General features: G+C 49.0%; 3 protein-coding genes across 3 annotated transcripts; 2 read left to right on the forward strand and 1 right to left on the reverse strand.

The window, feature by feature from the left end:
- Nucleotides 1-1315: 1315 nt before the first annotated feature.
- On the reverse strand, nucleotides 1316-3095 carry LOC109732613 (desmethyl-deoxy-podophyllotoxin synthase). Its single transcript, XM_020291799.4, has 2 exons — nucleotides 2077-3095; nucleotides 1316-2009 (listed from the first exon to the last, which is right to left on the reverse strand). The coding sequence occupies exons 1-2, from the start codon at nucleotides 2998-3000 to the stop codon at nucleotides 1401-1403; spliced, it is 1533 nt and encodes a 510-aa protein (XP_020147388.1). The 5' UTR covers nucleotides 3001-3095; the 3' UTR covers nucleotides 1316-1400.
- A 3172-nt stretch (nucleotides 3096-6267) lies between these two features.
- On the forward strand, nucleotides 6268-11052 carry LOC109732612 (uncharacterized). The gene is made up of 9 exons (XM_020291798.4): nucleotides 6268-6600; nucleotides 6690-6799; nucleotides 7639-7757; nucleotides 7850-7947; nucleotides 9521-9608; nucleotides 9685-9819; nucleotides 9923-10013; nucleotides 10272-10384; nucleotides 10736-11052. The coding sequence occupies exons 1-9, from the start codon at nucleotides 6542-6544 to the stop codon at nucleotides 10781-10783; spliced, it is 861 nt and encodes a 286-aa protein (XP_020147387.1). The 5' UTR covers nucleotides 6268-6541; the 3' UTR covers nucleotides 10784-11052.
- A 7827-nt stretch (nucleotides 11053-18879) lies between these two features.
- LOC109732604 (desmethyl-deoxy-podophyllotoxin synthase) lies at nucleotides 18880-20999 on the forward strand. The gene is made up of 2 exons (XM_020291787.4): nucleotides 18880-19820; nucleotides 20151-20999. Exons 1-2 carry the CDS (start codon nucleotides 18897-18899, stop codon nucleotides 20778-20780), a joined length of 1554 nt encoding a protein of 517 aa, XP_020147376.1. The 5' UTR covers nucleotides 18880-18896; the 3' UTR covers nucleotides 20781-20999.
- Nucleotides 21000-22449: the final 1450 nt, after the last annotated feature.

Here is a 22449-nt window from a genome sequence, read left to right on the forward strand (position 1 = left end):
ACAAGCTTCTCCTCAATTGGTGCTACCCCAACTCTATCTCGTATATCATCATTCCGGACTCGATCCTTCCTCGTGTGGCCACACATCCATCTCAACATACGCATCTCCGCCACACCTAACTATTGAACATGTCGCCTTTTAGTCGGCCAACACTCCGCGCCATACAACATTGCGGGTCGAACCGCCGTCCTGTAGAACTTGCCTTTTAGCTTTTGTGGCACTCTCTTGTCACAGAGAATGCCAGAAGCTTGGCGCCACTTCATCCATCCAGCTTTGATTCGATGGTTCACATCTTCATCAATACCCCCATCCTCCTGCAACATTGACCCCAAATACCGAAAGGTGTCCTTCCGAGGTACCACCCGGCCATCAAGGCTAACCTCCTCCTCCTCACACCTAGTAGTACTGAAACCGCACATCATGTACTCGGTTTTAGTTCTACTAAGCCTAAACCCTTTCGATTCCAAGGTTTGTCTACATAACTCTAACTTCCTATTTACCCCCGTCTGACTATCGTCAACGAATAAAGTTGAAAATAAATCAGAGATTTTGAAAAAAAGAACTCATGAAATTTTAAAAATATTCATAAAGTTGAAAAGAGTTCATCAAATTTTTTAAAAAATGATCAACTTAGAAAAAAGGTTTACAAATTTTTAAAAAGCACGCATTAACAACAGAAAGAAGAAATAGAAAAGGATAGGAAAAAAGTAAAAAAAAACATACTAAAGAATGAGAGAAAAAGAAAACATTCAGTCAACTAGCGAGGCGAGGCCTAGTGGTTGGAACGAAGCCCTCACCACGCGTGGTTATGGGTTCGGAACCCAGATTCTGGACGTTTTTTGTGTTTGCATAATACACATTAACGGGCGCCTGCAACGTCAAATAGGATTCGTCTGACCCTAAACCGCTCGGCGGACCGATACCGGCTTATGTTGGATGGCTTCCGTGGTCGGGTGATTTAGGCCAAAATAGGATTTGCCTGAACCGCTCGGCGGACCGATACCGGCTTGTGTTTGATGGCTTTCGTGGTCGGGCGATTTAAGGAATACACATTAACGGACGCTTATGTTGGATGGCTTCCGTGGTCGGATGATTTAGGCGCCAAATAGGATTTGCCTGGACCGCTCGGCGGACCAATACCGGCTTGTGTTGGATGGCTTGCGTGGTCGGGTGATTTAAGGAATACACATTAACGGGTGCCTGCAGCGCCAAATAGGATTCATCTGGATTGGTGAGCTGATCGATATCGGCTTGTGTTGGATGACTTCCTTAATCCGGCGATTTAAGGGCCCGCATTGAAGATGGCTTAGACATGTACAGATCCTGCTTGATAGTACGTACTCCTTGAGAACCGTTTTGTAGCAATATGCTGGCTTTGCTTTAGTCTCCTCGTTAACAACTCAACAAGGCAGAGGCACGCGGAGCTTGGGAACAAGGAGGAGATCGGAGCGCCGCCGCGTGGTGAGTCCCATGGCCTCGGCCATGTCCAGCTCCTCCCCGGGCTCCGGCAGCTCCCAGTCGAAGTGGTGCAGGAGGCTGGCGAGCGCGAGCTCCACGTTGGCCAGCCCGAACGCCACCCCTGGGCACATCCGCCGCCCGGCGCCGAACGGGATGTACTCGAAGTCCGTGCCCCTGAAGTCCACGCCGCTGCCGTCGAACCGCTCCGGCCGGAACTCCTCGGCGTCGGCGCCCCAGCTGCCCGCGTCCCGGCCGACGGCCCACGCGTTCACCAGCACCATCGCCCCCGCCGGCACGTCGAACCCCAGCACCCGGCACGCGGCCCGGCACTCGCGCAGGATCAGCGTCGCCGGAGGGTGCAGCCGGAGCGTCTCCTTGATGACCAGGCCCAGGTAGCCGAGGCTCCCCAGGACGTCCTCCGTGACGCGCCCGGACACCTCCCGCCGGACCTCCTCCTGCGCCTTGCGCATCGCTCCCGGGTTCTTCACGAGCTCCGCCATCGCCCACTGCAGCAACGTCGCCGACGTCTCGCTGCCCGCCATGAACATGTCCTGTCCGAAAACAGAGAGAAAGTCAGTAGAGTAGCTGCTACGTGGTGGGAAGAAGAGATGAGCTCACGATGATAACGGTCTTGACGTCGTCGTCGGTGAGGGGAGGATCGAGCTCGCCCTCGCTTTGGACCCTGAGGAGGACATCGAGCAGGTCCTCGTCGTCGCCGGCGGCCACCCTGTTCTGCTGGTGCTCGCGGACGATGGCGTCGACGAACTCCATCATCTCGCGGCGCTCCCTCCTAATCCGGCGCGGCATCGAGCTGACAAGCATCGCCAGCCGTGACGACGGGAAGAGGTCCGGCAGGCACTTGGCCGGCACGAGCTTCATCCTCCGCTCCAGCAGCCGCAGGAACGCGCCACGGTTCGCGAACCGGCTGCCGACGATGGCGCGCACCGCCGAGTCCGCCACGCACGCGGCGATCCTCTCGCTCAGGTTCACCGCTGCCGGAGCCGAGCCCGGCTCCGGCGCCAGGGAGCGGAGCAGCCGGCCGACCTCCTCCGCGCGCACGGGGGCAAAGGAGCGGACGCGGCGGGCGGTGAGGAGCTCGAGGGTGCAGATCACGCGGAGCTGCCGCCACGCGCGGCCGTAGGGCGCGGCGATGACGCCGAGGCTGTCCCCGAGGAGGACCCTCCCCGTGGGCGTCATGGGGCGGCCGGCGAACGCGAGGTCGTGGGTCCTCAGCATCTCCCGCGCGGCGCCCGCGGAGGAGGCGACGACGATGCGCAGCTCGCAGAGCCGGAGCAGCATGAGCGGGCCGTGGCGGCGCGACAGGTCCCGCATGGCGCGGTGCGGGAGCGCGCCGGCGAGATGGTGGAGGTGGCCGATGACGGGGAGCGCCCACGGCGACGGCGGCAGCCGCCGTTGGGTTCCTCTGTTCTGACGCGGCGACGACCGGACCAGGTAGAGCAAGGGGACGATGACGAGCAGAGGAAGGAGGAGTGGGTAGAGAGGAGGAAATACTACTGGCTCAATGAGCTCGGCCATGGCCATGGCTCGAACGAGCTACCTTTTTTCTTTTCTTGTTTCGAATGCAGCTCGATCGATCTGGCTAACGCTGCAGCAAAGCCTCACTTCTATAGTTCTTCTCGATTATTAGTTCGAATCTTATACTAGTAACTACTACTAGCATCGAAATAAATATCGAAAATTACATCCATGACTCTGCACATGCTCTCCATTCAATTGCATTGAAACTTGCACAGGCTGCAACTGTTTGCCCTCAGTTTTTCCCTCCTTTCCGGTTTATAGGGCTTATCTTAAAATTTTAGTTTTTCCATTTTATAAGGCTCAATTTGGTTGTTTCCCATCACATATTCAGATTCCAAGGTGCATTAAATCATTGCATGCAAGTATTACGAGAAAATTGACCAATGCATGTAATTTATGCATGCATGCATTGCAATTAATGCATTGGTAAACATACTTTTTTAGGAAAACAAGAGCATTAATTGGGTGTTTTTGCAAACTACAAAAAATATTCCACCACTCACCATCTACCTTGGTTGGTGAGATTTTTGAATTGAGCCTTATAAACCGGAAATGAGGGAGTACATCCAACGCACGCACGCATGCCTTACCTATATGAGCACCTCCCAGAGAGTGAAGCGACACATCACCTTCTTGGGATTGACGAAGTCGCCGCAGACGTCTTTGTAGTTGACGAAAAGATCTCCCCACTGAATACACATCGCCAAAAGTCCTGGAACAAATCCAAAAAAATGCGAGCACCAATCGACCGTAGAGTCACTGTCATCCTTGTGACACATTTTCTCTTGTGTCATGTTTCTTCTGTGCAACACATCCATAGTCGACAGGGAGTGGTCTCCACAGGAAAACTCTGATTTTTTATGGCACTGATAAACTCCAAAGTGAAGTCCAGGATTTCTCTTCCTTTGCATTTCGGATGATCCACTCCTCCCTTCTAACCAGTTTTCTATCTGAATTTTTGTTTTGATCATAAACTTATATGTGAAACTGACAGTAAAGCGGCCTTTTTTATGCGGATGTCAAGCCCAGAAAGCAGTTGTATTTCTTGTGCACACTAGAATCTTTAAAGTCTCATCTGCGTCAAAAAGGAATGAAGACCGAACGAACCAAGTCCATGTTCCAAGTAGCCATCGGTAGATCCAGCAATTCAGATACTTTTGTTGGCGGGTCAAGGACTAGAGATATAATCGGTCGAAGTGATGAACTCTTTGGTATCCAATTCTCCGCCCAAATATCAGTATTGGCCACTACCTATTCTGCGGATAATTCCTTGCTTCATAATGTATCTTCCTTCTAAAACTGCGCGCCACACTTGCGATGGCCGGCTTCCAAGTTCAGCATCAAGGATACTACCATTGGGGAAATATGAGGCCTTGAGAATTCTGGCACTCAAGGATGACGGTTCCTGTAAGATTCTCCATGCCCGCCTTGCTAGCAAGGCTAGGTTGATAGCTCTAGGTCTCTAAAGCCCCCCCCCCCCCCCCCCAAGTACTTCGGTCTTTTCATAACCTCCCATGACACTCATGCTGGTTTTCGCTGTCCTTGGTTGCAACCCCACCAGAACTTGCGAATGCTAGAATTAATATGATGGCATAGACCCCTAGGAAGTTTAAAGTAAGACATGGAATATATTGGAATTGCCCGGGCAACCAATTTGATAAGAACATCCTTCCCTCCTGTTGATTATGTTTTGCCTTTCCAACCTTTCACCTTATCCCAGACACTGTCACTCAATATTTGAAGGTTCCTCTCTTTGAATGTCCCATGTCGGGAGGCGTTCCCAAATATTTATCACTCAAATATTCACTAGGGACCCGCAGGTATCCCTTAACCGCGTCCTTCACAAACTGTGGGCATTCCTTACTGAAAATATTGATGACTTTTTTGTCAATTCTCTGACCAGATGCCCTGCAAATACATATCCAATAGGTTTGACATCTCTTCTGCTCCATTTACACTTGTCCTAAAAAATAGCAGTCTATCATCCACAAATAAAAAGGTGGTTCGCCGACGGGGCTGAAGGTGCCACCTTAATGCTGATGAGCTAGGATGACAGGTTTTGAGACTTTACTAGGCACGAAAGGCCATCTGCTGCCAATAGAAAAAGATATGGAGAGATAGAATCTCCCTGTTGAATACCATGTGTGGGCTTGAACTCCCCTAACCCGCATCCATTAGAAAAAATAGAGAAAGACACTAAACTCACTTCATAATTACTGATATCCATGGTGCCGCAAGACCTAGTTTTTCCATAATTGCTTTTAGGTAACTCCATTCTACTCGGTCGTAAGTTTTCATCATGTCCAACCTGAGAGCACAAAAAGTATTATCCTTCGACTTGCTCCTCTTCATAAAATGCAAACACTTGTAGGCTGAGATTATGCTGTCAGTTATAAGCCTCCCTGGAACAAGCGCCGACTGTTCCTCAGATATGATATTTGGAAGGATCACCTCGAACCAGTTTGCTAGCACCTTTGAAGCTATCTTATAAAACACATTGCACAAACTGTTAGGTCTAAACTGAGACAACAAAGTGGGATTTGATACCTTGGGATTAGTACCAACATAGTGTTGTTAATGCACTCCGGGTTCTCCTCCCCCCTAACGATGCCGAGTACCGCCCTGGTGACAGCAACACCACAAATGTACCAATAACGCTGCATGAAGTGAGCGGGAAATCCATCAGGCCCAGCAGCCTTGGCGGGGAACATATGTAAAAGCGTCCCTTTTACCTCTTCCTCCTCGTATGGAGCCATCAAAACTTCATTCATCGTTGCTGTAACTTTGGCAGGAACATGAGCAAGCACTTCGTCCACTCCCTGAACCCCTTCCGATGTGTACATGGTGTTATAAAACTCCAAACGCCAGCCGCTGCATCTCGGTGCGGTCCTCCGTGAGCTGCCCGTCATGTTTCTGCAGCGCCTTGACCAGGTTTTACCGTCGGCGAATTGACGCCCGGAGATGGAGAAAGATGCGTGTTTCGATCGCCCCTGCCGATAGCCACTCGACACGTGACCTTTGCCGCCACAGAAGCTCCTCGCGCCTGTACAGCTGAATCAACCTGTCATTAATTTTCATTTCTGCGTGATTTGGACCTGTGCTTGAGAGTTGAGACATCACTTCGCAGCCTGTCCACATACGTCAACAGCGTCCCGGAAGCCTTGATTGAACTTGCGTCTGACTCTGCCTAGCAACGAGTTTTTTTTAATGAGGGATTTGAAATTCAGCGGCTTAAAATAATAAAGCCCAGCAGAACCGAGAAAATAAAGCCCAACAGCCCACGGGCGCGTCCTCCGCCTGCTCCAACCCTCGCCGCCGCCGCTCTACTGAACCCCCATCCCCTCCCCACCCCTCCCGCCGCCCTAAACCCATCAAACTCCCCCCCTCCGACCGCGCCGCCTCTCACGCCGCCGCCCTCGCTCACCCCGCCTCCGCCACTCCACCTCCCCGCCCCGCCTCGCCGCTCCGCCGGCCTCCCCGACCGCGCCGTCGGCCCGCCGCCGCCGTTCTTGGTTGGTTTCCCCACCCTGCCCGCGGGGACGAGATGAGCGACGACGTGATATGGCACTGCATCCGCCACAACCACTGCAGCTTCATGGCCAAGTGAGCGCCCACCCGCCGCCTCCGTTCCCCTTCCCGGCGCTCTCTCTCCGGGACTGACGAAAAAGGTCTCTGCTTTTTTTTGTTCTCAGGATCGAGACGGGGATATTCTGCCGGAACCCCTACAACGCCACCGGCATATGCAACCGGAGCTCGTGCCCGCTCGCCAACAGCCGCTACGCCACCATCCGGGACCACGACGGTATGCATATTTCTCTTCTCCTTCTCCTTCTAATTAGCAACCGGTTTTGCCTGATTCAGTTGGCCCCAACGAGAGTTCAGTCACAATAGATACTTGGGCAGTCAGTATGTTCCATTTTTCTCTTTCCACCACAACTAATTTCCCATTCATATACGTAGCTCTTTCCATTGCCTTTGTTGTGAACGCTGACATGGTAGATTCAGTTAAGTGTTCAGCGAGTCACTTACTGTACTGATGGAATTAGGTGTAAGACTCAATGGAAGCTGTTCTAACGAATCGAGTTAATTACGTTGTGTTGTTAGTGGAATTCCTTCTAATTCTAAATTAGAGAAAGAGGGGTTTTATACCTTATACATTTAATAAACACGTACAGATACTGACATAGCAAACGATTAATCACAGAACTCATATTATATTATAATTATAATATAGGTTCTTTATGTATGAATTATAACAGTAGAGCATGGACTCAGCAGAGCTTGAGTTCTATAGAGACATTAAAGGAGTCACCGTTGCATGATTAAGAAAAGAACCTTTTTGATATGCAAATTGTGTGCCTTTACATCACAAACATGTTGATTGAAGCAGCTACCCCTTACATGCGTCATCACCTGTGTGATGTCAAAACATTGCTGTTTTACAAGCAATAGTCGTCGTGGTTTGCAGAGGCGAGAGCGGCTTTAACTGCTGGATGCTTCAGCTAGCCGCTGCTTTAAATATCGTGGTCTGCATGCTTTAGTCGCTCTGCTCTTGCTTCTTTTTCGTAGGGAGTTATGCTTATCATCAGAAACTCTTGGTGATGCTGTTGTTCTTCTTTTTAACTTTGATCGCTCATGCAGGTGTATTCTACTTATACATGAAAACTGCTGAAAGAGCTCATCTGCCAAAAAAACTATGGGAGAGAGTCAAACTACCCAGGAACTATGAGAAGGCAATGGAAATCATCAACAAGCATCTCGTATGCATCTCTAGATGCTGTCCTTTGTTACTCCATCTGAAGACGAGTCTAGTTATCCTTAACTATGACACCCTTTTTGTTTCATTATGTAGGAATTTTGGCCCAAGCTACTTGTGCACAAGATCAAACAGCGTCTGACAAAAATGACTCAGTATCGGATAAGAATGAGGAGACTCCAACTTAAAGTGAGGTAAGCACTTATGGTGTTTTTACGCACACTCACAACATACAGTTCGTGACAGTTATTTGCTCCTGAATTCTGGGTGTGACCTGATAGTAGTAAATGTGGATATATTGATTCCTGTTCAATTTTATCTGGGTGGCACTGTTCTGTTTGCTTTTCTTATATGGTTTCCCAAAATGGTAGAATGTAAAAAAGAAAGTACGTTCGAGATCGTTAAAGAGGAGATAGAATCTACAAAAGAAAAACTTTCGAGATCCTCACAGAGGACATAAATTAGGGTCATCAGCAATGATCATGTGACAAGGCTTATTAGTTATGCTAAGGTTGTTACATGTTGAGCACACAAACTTACCGGTAGATCCTCTTTGTTAAGGTTTACCCTGTGTATTATTTTGTGTGGCTCACTTTAGCAAACGTCGGTTGCGAGATAATGTAAGTTTGTTTGTCAGTTTAACCTCAGTTAGCGGACACCCTTTCCAGCTCTGGTGACTAGCCCGCACCAGCACATCACTTCAGTGTTTCATTATGTGAATCTGGCGTAATCCAACCTTATCTTGTCAAATCCTTTGGCCCCGAAACCTCGCATAGCCAACTCTAAAATATTCCGTGCAGTAATTGTGTGATTTCTTTTCCTTCTTCGACATACTTGATAGAGCAAGCTTTTGGGCCTGGTAGATGTGACGGCCTTAATTGCGAATAATGGTGACCTACAAAGTCAGACCATGCACTAAGAGGACAGAAAAGAAAGAGAAATGCCTGGTCTGTGTAGGGAACAGGACCACCTCACTGTTCTAGTTTCAGTTTACAGTTTGCAGCTTATAACGTTTACAGTTCCAGTTTCTGAGGTCTTGATGTCATATTTGGCTATGTGTTCTGCTCTGCCATCAGATTGCTTAATTTTTGTAGGCATCGACCATATACTGGCAAACCTCCCCTCATGGCAGTCTCGCACCCCACCCCCTCCATTGCACTCGTCCCTTTTCCTCCAGCAGCCTCATCCTCTCGCTCTTCATCCTTCTGCTCCATTGTTGTTTTGCCGAAGGGCGGTGTCCTGCTCCTTTGCCTGTTTCCCCCCCTACTCCCGCTCCACCGTGGCAGCAGCTATCAACGTCCCTCTGGTCAGCAACCAGCCTTGCCAGCACTGCTCATCAGTCTCGCTGGTACAGCACCACCTCCACTCCATGCTTTCCCCTCTCCAGCTTCTTCCTTCCATCAATCAGGTGCCTTGGCCTGCGTAGCTTAGTAAGACTAAAGCCCGAACGTCTTCAAATTGGTTGTTTTCTACATTCAAAATATTAATAATGATATTATGTCGATTGCAAACCTGTTTGTGGCAGTACAGAAAAAACAAAGAAATTGACTAGTGATGACTTGACTTGATGGTATGACATTTGTGCCATCAACATGTAACCTGGTTATTCGCAAAAAAAAAAAACATGTAACCAGGTTCAGTTACATGCTGATTCCATTTTTTTGTGTGCAAGAAAGTCACATGGTGATTCATCTTCTTGATGTCCATACTTTTACTGTTAATTTTTGACACAGAAAAAGCTGCTAAACATATTCTTTTGCTCTTTAGAGAGAAGATAATGACAGTTCCCAGGAAGAAAACTCAGCGCGATCTCCGAAGATTGGACAAAGCTGAAAAGGCTGCTCAACTAGATAAGGTTATTTTTTCTGATAAGCTCTATCACTTTACTATTATACATTGCCATGTTCTAACATCTTCCTTCTACCGGTCAGAGTATTGAAAGTGAGCTAAAGGAACGTCTGAGGAAAGGTGTTTATGGTGAAATATATAATTTCCCCTTCAAGCAGTTTGATACTATCCTTGACATGGAAAAGGATGATTTGGCTCCTGAGATAGAAGAGGAAGAAGTAAGCACAGTACTGAGTATGAGAATGAGAATTAAGCTAACTTGGTTATGTTCTTACTGCTCACAAGCTTTCCTATATATTGTGGATTTACTTGCCAATACAGGAAGGTGAGATAGAGTATGTTGAAGGCGATGATATCGAGATGGGTGACATGGACGATATGGAAGATTTTGAAGGCTTTGGTGATGAAGATGGTAAACATTTCCCTTGTTCCTGCTGATTTTAATTGGGCATGTTATAGAGTGCTCTGACTTGTGGAGATACTTCTCCTTTTTCTGTGTTCATTGGATAATGTAAAGAAGCTTTACTTTTTCTGAATTATGGCCCTTGAAAATTCATACTGATTTATTTAATACGATTGCTATGTAGATATTCTCTTGGACAAAATGGTTACTCAGTATAGTAGTGCCAACTGCCAATCTAACCTCCATAAAAACATAAAATAATTGCAGATGATGGAGATGAAGATGATGATTTGGATGAGCCAGCAACAAAGAAGCCCAAGTTACCAGGCTCCGATTCGAGGTCAAAGATTGGGCGGAAGTCTACGAAGGTTATCACAGAGGTAAATTGATTGTTTCAGTACGAATATTCTTGATACAATGATACACGACCGTGTCGCCTACAAGCATAGATAAAGTCAAGAACATCTTATTGCCTTGTCACATACTATTTGCTGCCCAACACATAAAGTAGTAGTGGCCTAATGGGGAATCAGTGTTATGCTTTCCTCTTTATTTACCTTGTCGAAAGTTCTATGGATTATTTCTTCATGGGAGAAGCTTTTTCCCATAGCATGCATTTCGGGGTGTAATATTAGGTTTTCTTTTCAAAACCATTTCATTGTCCGGTTGGTTGTCTGAACGAGCACAATTTCCTGCTGGAGCATAACTTGTTTCTCACCTTTCCGCAACAGGTGGAAGAAGACGAGTACAGGGGTAGCAGGCAAAGGACGCGAATGTGATTCACCGGGCGCGGCTTCAGTAATATGGTCGGCGTTGATGATGGTGTACTTTAGATAATTTTGCCTCTATCTTCTGATGGTAATCTGTAGAATTCATATGTTGGTTATTTTGCGGCGAACATGGAAGGTGACATGAGCTGTGACTTATAACGATGTTGTACTTGGAGCAGCGTTCAGTGTCCCAGATCAGAACCAGTTTTGTGCGAAGCTGCAGCGAGTGTAAAACTGTTAAGGTTAAGTTGTGTAATGGGATGCTTTTGACTTTACAATTACCCAGGCAGGACAGGAAACTATCAAACTCGGCAAAATTTGTTTTTTTTTTTGTTATACATCGGATTCAGCTGCGCAGGGTAAATAAATGGTCCAGTAATTGTAATCATGAAGCAAATTCCTCACCCTGATGTTAACACCCAAAATTAAGCCAAGAACAGTTCTATTACCTCTGTGAGCAGAGTAGGCTTCTACCAAGAGCACTTGTTTTGATCAGAGTAACAACCGCAACCGTAGGCCTCGGAGTACGAAATGGAAACAAACACACATGTAAAACAGAGCGTACATCTAAACGGGGAGTTCGACCGAGCTGAAAGATTATGCGGCGAAGTGGCAAAACTTGAGAAATAACAGAGCAATTTTTGTGCATCAATGAACTAGTTTCACAAGAGGGGAAAGGTAAAAACAGCCTGCCATGAAATAGACCTTTTTGTTGGAGTTCTTAGAAATGTTGGCAACCCGAAGCTAGGAAATCGTCTTGGAAACATCTTTGGCGGGCCGAAAGATACCCCCTTCACTCATATTCCCGCTATCATCCGAGGCGGTCGAAAACATCCCCTCCCTCTCTCTGGCAAGGCTGGTCGCGCTCTGGCGAGTTTGTGTGCGGACGCTCTCCCCCTTCCTCGATGGTGCCTCCCCTCCTCACTTCTCTTGTTCCCGCTCTAGCGCGACTACGTCCTCGCTCATGACACACACCTCCCCAACTGCATCCATGACATGCCGATGATGTAAATGAATTGGTGTGTTGCACCATGTATATAAAACTTTGGCTCTCAAAATCATCTTTATATGTAGGGTTTTGCAGGGGGTATGGTGCATTAAATAGTAGGGTTTTCTCTACTCGCTTGAGATGATGATGCACACCCGCTTGGCCATGCGTAGCCTCTTAGGCCCTGTTTGGTTCATAAGTCCTAAGACATTTTTTAGTCCCAACTTATAAGTCCCAAGTCCTTAAAAGTCCCTACCTGTTTGGCTCCCGGGACTTAACATGGACTAAAAGACCATATTACAACTATAAGTCCCTATAAGACTCTCCTTGAGAGTCTTATTTCATACTCACTCCGTTCCAAATTACTCGTCGCAGAAATGGATGTATCTAAAACTAAAATACATCTAGATACATCCATACCTGCGACAAATAATTCGGAACGGAGGGAGTAAGTCCCAAATGCCCACTTTAAGTCCCTATAAGTCCCTCCTGTTTGGTTTAGATGAAACTTAAAAGGACTTTTTTAAGACCCTACATTAATAAGTCCATGTAACCAAACACCCTCTTAATCCCTCCCCATCAATTGGGCGAGCTTTCTTCGTGTTGCGTCCAACAGCAAACAAACTAAGTACACCCAGGCGAGCTGTCAGTGTCACCCATCCGTACAGACGTACGAAAAACGTTTCCTGCCATGTCTTCTCTCAATCACACACCAGCGTACATGCACGGCTGCGTGCCAAACTCCTAATCACTTCCCCTGTTCATGGCCTAAAGCATGCAACCATTTAAATTAATGACTAATGCCACATTTCACTCATGGAAGATTTTGGTTCCCTTCAAACTAGGGTGGTTAGTGGTTACCTTGCGAGTTTTATGTGCTCTGCACTTGTAAGCTTGCCGAACCGGTCCAAAAGACCCCCGCCGCCGGCCGGAGCCGCCAGAGCAAAGCCCCTCACGTGGCTGGCGGCGGCGGGGGGGGGGGGGGGGGGGGGGGGGGGGCTCCTCTCCCCGTCTTGGTAGTGGTGGGCATGGGGCTGTCATCCTGGGCGGTGGTGTCAGACGTGCACGGGGTCCGACGGCGTGGCAGCGCTTTCTTCGGTCGGCGGCATGCTGCGGTGCGGCGGCGTTTGGGAGGGTGCTCGGCCGTGTGGCGGCTGGGGTCCGACTTTGGGAATTTGGTGGCTCCCTTCCTGCCCCGTCGTGGGCGCACTGCAGTGCACCTCGGTCAGCGGCGGTTCCGGCGACGACGCAACTCCGGGTGGTGAGGGGGTGGCGGCGCTCTCCCGGCCTAGATCTGGGCCGTTTTGGGCCCCATCTGGGTCTGGGCAGGCCTGGCTCAGATTTGCCTGCGATGGCTCCGGCGGACGGAGGTGCGCCTCGTGCGGGGGGGTTGCGGGGACTGCGACGCGCCCACTGCAGCGAGGCGACGGGAGCTTCACGAGCCCCTTTCGGGCTCAGTCCGGCCTTGGGGCCTGGTGTGCTCCTCTTGCTGCGTCTGGTCGGTGACCGTCGATGGCGGTGGAGGTTGTCCCCTCCCGCGTGGCTGTTGACTCTGCCGCTCCTAGTTCGGGACTATTCCCTCTCAGACCCGTCGGCCCCGCCACTTACCATGGTGAGACGGCGGTGGTGATTCCAAGACCGTGGTGGCGCATGTTGGTGGGCGGCAAGTTTGGTGGAGCGCGACGTATCGACCAGGGTTGTTGGTGTTTGGTGGACGGGAGAAATCCCTGTTGGCTTGGCCGACATCGACGCGGTGACGCCCGTGGGCGCCGCCGTTCCTTCCTGAAGGGTGTCGGGTATTCCCCTTCCGCACGCCCCTCCGCGTACCGGGGGAAACCCTAGGGCCAGTCCGGGCAGTAGTGTCGGCATCCTCGCATTCCTTCCTGAAGGTGTTGCTTGGTATGCGGCGGTCCGAAGTGCTTGGAGCGTCGTGGAAATTCTCCGGAGGGCGCAACGATTGCGGGTCATCATCGTTTTCGTTGATCCGACTCTGTTGTCATCAGTTTATTTTTTCTTTCTCTTTTATTTTTTTTGGGCGTGCTTGTGCTGTTTGCCTTAGTATTGTACTTACAGATGTATCGGGTAGTTGCTATATCTATATAGTTGGGCGAAAGCCTATTTCGAGAGTGGTTACCTTGTGGACTATATGGACAGCAGCGTGCAGAAAAGCTATTCATTGGGTGCCTTCCATAGACCTCTTTTTACACACAATATCGTTCAGTCCAATATATCGGAACTTGAGGAGCTTGCTGAGTTCAGTCGGTTCATCGGTAGAGAGCTCTCCCAAGATCAAGATGCCTTCCACGGGAAGACACGGGAAAGTGAACGTGGACATGGCTGTTGCAAGGGATGCAGAAAGAGGCGCCATTGGGATTGTACTTGGGTTCCTCGGCGGTTGTTTTCATGGGCATATGTGATCCAAGTACGCTAGAGTTCCTTGCTTGCATCAAGCAAAGATGCTAGCTGAATATTCGTCGCTCTAACGGCTATGCATCACGTTAAGGTGGTGATCGAGGGCCTCAAGCATGGCACCCTAGGAACTTAGGATGTCATTATTAGTTCAAAGCCATTTTGTGGCCTTTGCTGCATGCAACTTCGCTCATGAGATGCCAAACTACAATTATAAAGCTCACAATCTTGCAAACTATGCTACTTCATTAGGCATAGGGCGCCACCTTTGTGGATGGGCCTTCCGTATGACCCTCTATCTGTACTGAACTACTGATAAGCACTGCTATTGCTCATTAAAACTTAGCGGGATTTTTTGCTTTAAAAAATCGTACCAACATACGGATGGACGGTGCCAAATTCCCATACTACTTTCTTTTCAAGGCGTCAAGGAAGGCTACCGATAACAACCCAGTCACACACACAAAAAAAAATCTTGTACCTAGATTATGATATTTTTTTTTTGGAACGAAGGCTCAAGGGGAGCCCGGCTTTGAATTAACGAAGCCATCAACCGGCCAGGATTACACGAGGCCACCAAGCAACAGCGACCGAAAGGTACAATGGAGCTGAGTGAACAGCTAACAATGCCACACACATTACAGCTGCAAGAAAAAATACATGAAGAGCCCTGCTAGTAATGTCGAAGCCTACTGCACATAGCCAGCAGAGAGAGGAGCAACAGAGAAGCCTCGATGATCAGCCGATAACCAGAGAGAGTTGAGCACTATCTGTAACCAGGGACAAGGGAAGAACATCGCTCCCAACGCCGAAGAGGAACCCTTTTCTCTTGCCTAGGCTCGAAGGCGCCGCACCGTTGGATCGTTGGAGCTCACCCGAGAACTAGAGCAGATGCCAGCCGGATCCCCATCGCAGACAAGAAGCACTACCCTCGCCACGCCGCTGGCACACACCACAGCTGCACGGCCACCTCTCCTGAGCCACCATGAGCCGAAGGATAGCCGTTGGGAGGTCGCCGGAGAAGAAAGCTGCAGAGGCCAAGAGGCGGAGCAAGGGGAGCACCAGGTCCCGTCCCAGTGTCCACAGAGAACACTTGCAGGAACGAGCACCCTCCACAGAAAAAAACGCAATCTTGGCCTCGCAGCCGCCAGGCACCCACCATCCACATCGCCCCACTCCCGAAGAACCAGACACCCCAGACGGCGCCTCCAACCAGGACGCGACGCGCTAGGCGCCACCGCCGGCCAGCCCGAGACGGGCTTTGGGTTTTCACCCGGGGTCTGGGACGGGGGTGAAGAGGAGAGCCCTCAACAACGCCTCCAGGGAAGTACACGACGCGCACACGCGCCGCCGCCGTCGTGGCCGGAGGACCGGCCAAGGGTTTCCCCCGGGCTCAAACCTGAGCACCCGCACCCCACCAGCACCAGATCCGGCGACCAAAGTCGCAGAAGGGCACAACCGGAGGGGAGGAGAGAGCAGGGGAGGGGGACGCCTGACCTTCAGATCTGGGGCAGAGGAAAATCCGCGCCGCGACCACCCACCGAATCCTCGCTGCCCGGGCAGCCGAGGATGTCGGCCACCACTTCCTGCGCGCGCCGCCCGTCGCGGAGGCAGCGCCGCCTCGCCGACCGGGGCCGCCGCCCCGGCTTCCAGGTCCTTCGTGGGGGCACGAAGCGACGCAGCACCTCACCGCCACCGTCATCGACGACCGGCCAGGCTTGCCCGTCGATCCCCTCAAGTGGCGGCGAGGAGGGGCTGAGATGAAGGGGTGGCGGCGCTTGGGGAAACCCTAGTCGCCCCCGGGTCGCCCTCGGGAGGACGACGCGAGGGCTGAGAGGGTGGGGGGTGTGTTACCTAGATTATGATCGATCAATTTATATCTCGCATGCGTACGATCGCTCAAAGGTTCACCATAATATGTAGCATCAGTACAAGAGGTAATTGTAGCAGTACATGACGTCTTGATCTTCTTGCGCATCCACATGATGTGTAGCGGTGGGGGTGCACAACACTAGATAACTAGTACTCCCTCCGTCCGAAAATACTTGTCATCAAAATGGATAAAAAAAGATGTATCTAGAACTAAAATACATCTAGATACAAGTTCTAGATACATCCCCTTTTATTCATTTTAATGACAAGTATTTCCGGACGGAGGGAGTATATGCTTAATGAATAAGAGCATGTGAAAGGCGACTTCAATGCGAGATGCTTAAAGTGCTAACAATGATAGGCTATTGCTACTAAAATATGACTAAGAGTGTCGATCTACGGGTGTAGTTGCTAGAACCTTAATAATCATAATCTTAATAACTCTTATTAATTAGTAAACTAATCATAACTTAGATGGTCAGATTCCTTGTGGTGAAACCTGTCCACCCGGGTTCAAGTCCTATACTTGGTATGGGTGCTCGCACTCTCTTGAATTTGTTTCATGATTTAACACCTTTTTTATTTCAATGGTAAGTGTGCTAGAACCTTGACATTAACATAGGCATCATCCCTATTCAAAGTAACCCATGGACGACCACATTCAAATTAACACATGATGAACATAAAACTAAACCTTATTCACCTAAACCAGTACCTAATTAACCTAACCTAAAACCAACATATGCATGACTCTACTCAAGCATGTCCATATTAGACTTAATAAATGACTAGCCTATATTTAACATATGGGCAAACAAATTAAGCACCTAATTAACCTAAACCTAAACATAATTAACATAACCTAATAAAGTCATTGCACAATTAGCGGAATCTAATTAACCATGGAAAAATTAGCACAATCTAGAAAATCATAGGCACAAAGGCCGGTATTATACCTTAACATAGACAGGGGGGGGGGGGGGGGGGGTTACATGGGGCCTTTATCGTGCGCAGCAGAATCGACCTCCTTGTCCTCCTGGGATGGTGCAACAGGATGTGTTTGCCACCCCTGCTAGTGGAGGGCGCTAGCTGAGGATAGTCGAGCCGGTGGCAGTAACAAGGTCGAGGTCGTGGTCCTCCCAGGACCCAACGGTAGCCACGGGACACCCCTATCGGTGGATGGCCTCGACTTGGAGGAGATGAGACAACATGACAACATTTTCAAGGTAAGGGCCCTCCTTGAAACCAGTGAGAGCTGTGGGACAACCCTATCTATGGATGGCATTTTCTTGGAGGAGAAGAGACAACAGCGGTAACAAATTCGGGGTAGGGGTCCTCCTTGGACAATGCGGGAGCCAACAGCCACCCCTGCCGGTGGAGTGTGTTGCTTCGGGGGAGAATATGTTGAGGTCGGTGGATGTGGGAGGGGTGGTGGGGGTTCAGTGATTGCCATGATACCACAATGATGTGAGGCGGGAGTCCAATGGCGGCGAGTGGTAGTGGCACAAGAGGCATAGGCAGGGGTGATGATGCGACTAAGAAGCGAGGTTAGGGTTTAAACACGGTTTTCTTGTTGTTAGGCCTTCTGCCATGCAATTTTCACATGCATTGGATATAGAAACCACCTGAGATACTATTGCAAGAAACTGCGTGTAATAAGATAATTATTGAGCCGATTTGTTTAATTGGAGAAACCAACTCTCCTAGAAATGTTCCCTCTAAACCACCACTAGTGTCTGCCAAAATTAACCGAAATATATATATAAAGTTAGGATTTACCGTGTACGTTTATTCTTTGAATCGGCCATCTCTGGACTCCCGGGCTTATCGTTTCTTATCATGTACTAAATTTCCCTACGGACCCCCTTAGGACATGTACAGTGGTTGACAAGCCATTTTTATCTTAAATTCAACACGTAATCTAGAGATAGACAATGAAAAATGGTGTCAAATGGATTATATCTTACTCTAATCTCAATTTATCAGATATCCCTGAATATGTGCTACGATAAATTATGCTAAGAAATCATCTCTTAATTATCAAGAGAAGGCAGACCTTTTCTTTTGCTTTCTCTCTTTTTCACCTCAGTATTTATCCTATGTGACACAACTAAGATAGAGCCATTGTGAACTAAAAAAAGAGAAAAGGGATAGAGCCATTGTACATACCCTTACGCGCTAATCTCTCTCCTTAATTGCTTGTACATTCCAATTTCATTAACTAATTTCTTGTAGCCCATAACTGCAATCTATGGAACGTTACCTGCAAAAAAAAAGCAATCTATGGTACGTTCATGTACCATTATACTCTGGTAGGCCTACTCAACTATTCCGATGGTGGTGCATGCGGACCGCTGAGTTTTGTCATGTCGGTCCTTACATGACTTGTATTTTGATTTTTATGATATGAATGAGAGACGTATTACCATGCAAAAAATATTGAAAAGCTAGATACACGTCATACCTTTTAACTAAACTGAATTATCAGTCGACTTAGGCATAGAGAACGACCCGGTTTATTGACGCATAATGTTCACGTGATCTTTCTAAGTACTCCCTTCATTTCTTTTTACTCAATACACGTTTTGTTCCAAGTCAAAATTTGTAATGTTTGATTAAATTTATTTTGAAAAATATGAACATCTACAATACTAAAGAGATTCCATATATGAGAATTAGTGCCATGACGGGTGTAATTAATGATATTGATATGATGTTACAAATGTTGACATTTTTTAATATAAAGCTTTATGAAGTTTGACCATTACAAATCTTATATTCCTTTGTGTTGCACTCTCACTGCTATATATAATGTTCCGGTGGAGAGAAGAGGAGATGCACTCATCTCAAGCCATGGCGCAACAAGAACTAGATGTCACGTACTACTACAATTACCTCTTCATGGCCACCGTCCTGCTACTCCCCATCCTCCTCATGGCCATGTTCAGACCGCCGCGCAAGCACGACGGCGAGAACCTTCCCCCGGGGCCATGGCGGCTGCCGGTCATCGGCAGCATGCACCACCTCGTCGGCGCGCTCCCGCACCACGCCATGCGTGACCTCGCCCGCCGTTACAATGCTCCTCTCATGCTGCTCCGCCTAGGGGAGGTCGACGTCGTTGTGGCCTCGTCCGCCAGCACGGCGAAGGAGATCATGAAGACCCACGACGCAACATTTGCCACGCGGCCGCGGACCGCCACCCTCCGTGCCATCACGAGAGACGACCTCGGCATCTCCCTTGCACCACACGGCGAGCACTGGCGACGCCTCAAAAAGCTCTGTGTCACCGAGCTACTAAGCACGCGGCAAGTCCGATCCCTCCGGGGATGCCGCGAGGCCAATGCCGCCGCCCTAGTCTCCTCCATCGTCTCGTCGCTATCGTCCTCGTCGGAGCCCGTGAACGTCAGCTCCCTCCTCAGCACCCACGTCACCAACTTTGCGGTGCACGCCGTGGTGGGCAACCGGAACGGGGACCTCCGCGATGAGTTCCTGAAGGTCCTCGATGAGGGCGTCAAGCTGGCTGCCGGGTTCAGCCTTGCCGACCTGTTCCCATCGTCGCGCCTCGCACGTGTGTTTAGTGGCTCGACGCGTCGGCTGGAGGAGATAAGCCACGAGTTAAGCCAGGTCATAGACGGCATCATCGAGGACCATCGCACGAGGAGGTCGGCCGGTGCCGGCGACGAGGAAGAAGACCTCGTGGACGTGCTGCTGAGGGTCCAGAATGACGGTAGCCTCCACGTGCCTCTTGACGTTGGAAACATGCGTGCCGTGATTACCGTAAGATTGAAGTCCATGCTATATGATTGCATACATGCACTTACACTTCAGCACTCTCATCTGTGTGCCTCTCATGCATCTCTTTTAATTATATAGATTGTACTGGAGTAGTTCTGAACTCCATACCTTTGGTTTTGATAGCCTATAGAATTTGCATGCATCGGTATGTTATACCCAAAAGCTTAAGCTGATGGGCAAGAGGTGCAATGCCTGTGAATTGGGGCCTGGGGCCAGCCCCAAAAAGCCGTTTACATGCATGGAGATGTTTTTGTTCTTCAACACATGCATCTTTCGACCAAAAACTCTCAAGTTAAGTTCTTTCCTTGTTAGGATATGTTTTCGGGGGGAAGCGAGACCTCGGCGACGACACTCGAGTGGGCGATGGCGGAGCTCATGCGAAGCCCGGTGGCACTACGAAGGGTGCAGGCAGAGGTGCGTGGTGCTCTCATGGGAGAGAGTTGCGTCGGTGAGGATGCGCTGAAGGAGCTGCACTATCTGCATCTAGTAATCAAAGAGACACTTCGACTACACCCGGTGGTGCCACTCCTCCCCCGGGAGTGCCAGGGACCCTGTCGCATCCTCGGCTACGACGTGCCGAAGGGAGCCATGGTGTTTGTCAACGTATGGGCGATCGGGCGGGATTCTGCGAGCTGGGGCACCGATGCGGAGGAGTTCAGGCCGGAGAGGTTCGAGGAGGCTGCTGACGCGGCGGTGGACTTCAGGGGAACGAACTTTGAGCTCGTGCCATTCGGTGCTGGCCGGAGGATGTGCCCTGGGATCACGTTTGGGCTGGCGGTCTTGGAGCTCATGCTAGCGAGCCTGTTGTTCCATTTCGATTGGGAGCTCCCTGGAGGAGGCGCCGGTCGGCTGGACATGGTGGAGGAGCTCGGGATGACGGCGAGGAGGAAGGGCGACCTGTTGCTGCATGCCTCCGTTCGTGTGCCTGCTCCTAATCCATGAATATTCAAACACGGCAATATCTTATAGCCTTTGTTGTCTTTGTAGCTAAATAAAATGAGTCAGAGAAAAGAGTACTTAATGTTTTATTATGCAATCCAGGGTCTAAGTTGTTTGTTTAGTGTCTGTGTGTGTTTCACTGTTGTATTATCAGAGCACCATTGTCAGTATTGTCTATCACAGGAACTCGATGCACTCCGGTGCTTTGTCATGTTATCTAAGGTGTATTGTAACGGGAAAGAGAAGTCCTTAAAAAACTGAAAAACAATTTCAGTTGAACACAATAAGGACTTTTAGATTTTGATTTTTATTCCCATGGAGTTCTCCTCCTGCATTGGTGACAGGCAACAACTAATCAAGCAAAGCAGGCATTTCTGAGGCGGCTCCTAGGATTGGAGCGTGTTGGTGATGGGTGCTGACTGCTCGGCATGATTATTAGTGAAGACGTGAGGCCACGCCGCGCCCCGCACACACCTCATTCACGTCCTTCATGGGTCGATGGCCCAATACTAAATGGTCAGACGTTGCCATACGAATCACACATTATTTGATTGAATATCCCGTAGATTGTCACTGGTCATGTTCTCTTCTTTATAGCAACTTTTCCCAGCTTATTCCTTGAATATTTTTACCGACAATCCCTCTTAAGTTAGAGCCAATCAGCCATGTACGTTCTGTAATTTAAATATTTTGGCCTCCGCCTATACCATCCACGAATATTTTTCCCCCACGGCCAAGCTTAAATTAGAGCCAATCAACCATATATGTTCCACACCTCACCTTGTTTATCATAATTATTTTCTTTCCTTCAAAGGGGTTTGTTGATTGTCTACCCACAGACATATATAAATTGGTGAGATTCGGTGTAGGTGGGACTATTGATTAATAAGTGAATCATGTCAAGTGTAAAACAACGAGGTGGGACACGTATAAATTGTTGAGATCTTGGCAAAAATCGCTGTCCACGTGTCAGTTGCTCGTGCGTCTTACTTTGCTGAGTACGTCCGTGTCAGGTCTTGGCAAAGACGACGTCTCGGAACTCTTTGGGCACCACGTGACGCGCTTCGGGCCCTCCGAGTTCACCGGGTCCCTCTAGATGACTCTTGGCAAAGTGGTCTGCCACGTGGCTGCATCCGACTTTTGCCGAGTATACCACTTGGGGATTGACGAAAGGTTTGCCGAGCCCCCAATGCACAACTCTCGGCGAAGTGGTCTTTGCCTAAAAGGTTCAAGCCGAGTACTCTTAGTCGAGAACTACACTCCTGCCGAGTAGGAAACGACTTTCGCCGAGTTTTCCTGGCACTCGGGAAACTCGGAAATTCCAGTAGTGTATGTGTGCAAATATGTAGTTGAAATGTACGATGTAAACTAAAATTAGAAAGTAGGCAATTGTTTTTACTCCAGGGGATCGATTAGAAACGACACTTCTTTTTGTCAAAAAAAGAAGATACTTCTTTGGAGGAGTAAATGTACTCCTCTAAAGGATACTCGGCCATTTACCCCTCTAAATTATGTGGGGGCACTTACATATGCTCTAGGATGGTTTTGGACCAAAGTGTATTCAAATTACCAAAGAGTACAAGTTTCGCGACCAGTTCGTTGCCCTTTGAAGTTTATATGTACCAAAATGCTCCCACCGTGCATGTTCGTACCTCTATAATTATATATCCTC

Source organism: Aegilops tauschii, chromosome 7 (assembly GCF_002575655.3).
Source record: "Aegilops tauschii subsp. strangulata cultivar AL8/78 chromosome 7, Aet v6.0, whole genome shotgun sequence".
In the NCBI taxonomy this organism is placed as follows: domain Eukaryota; kingdom Viridiplantae; phylum Streptophyta; class Magnoliopsida; order Poales; family Poaceae; genus Aegilops; species Aegilops tauschii.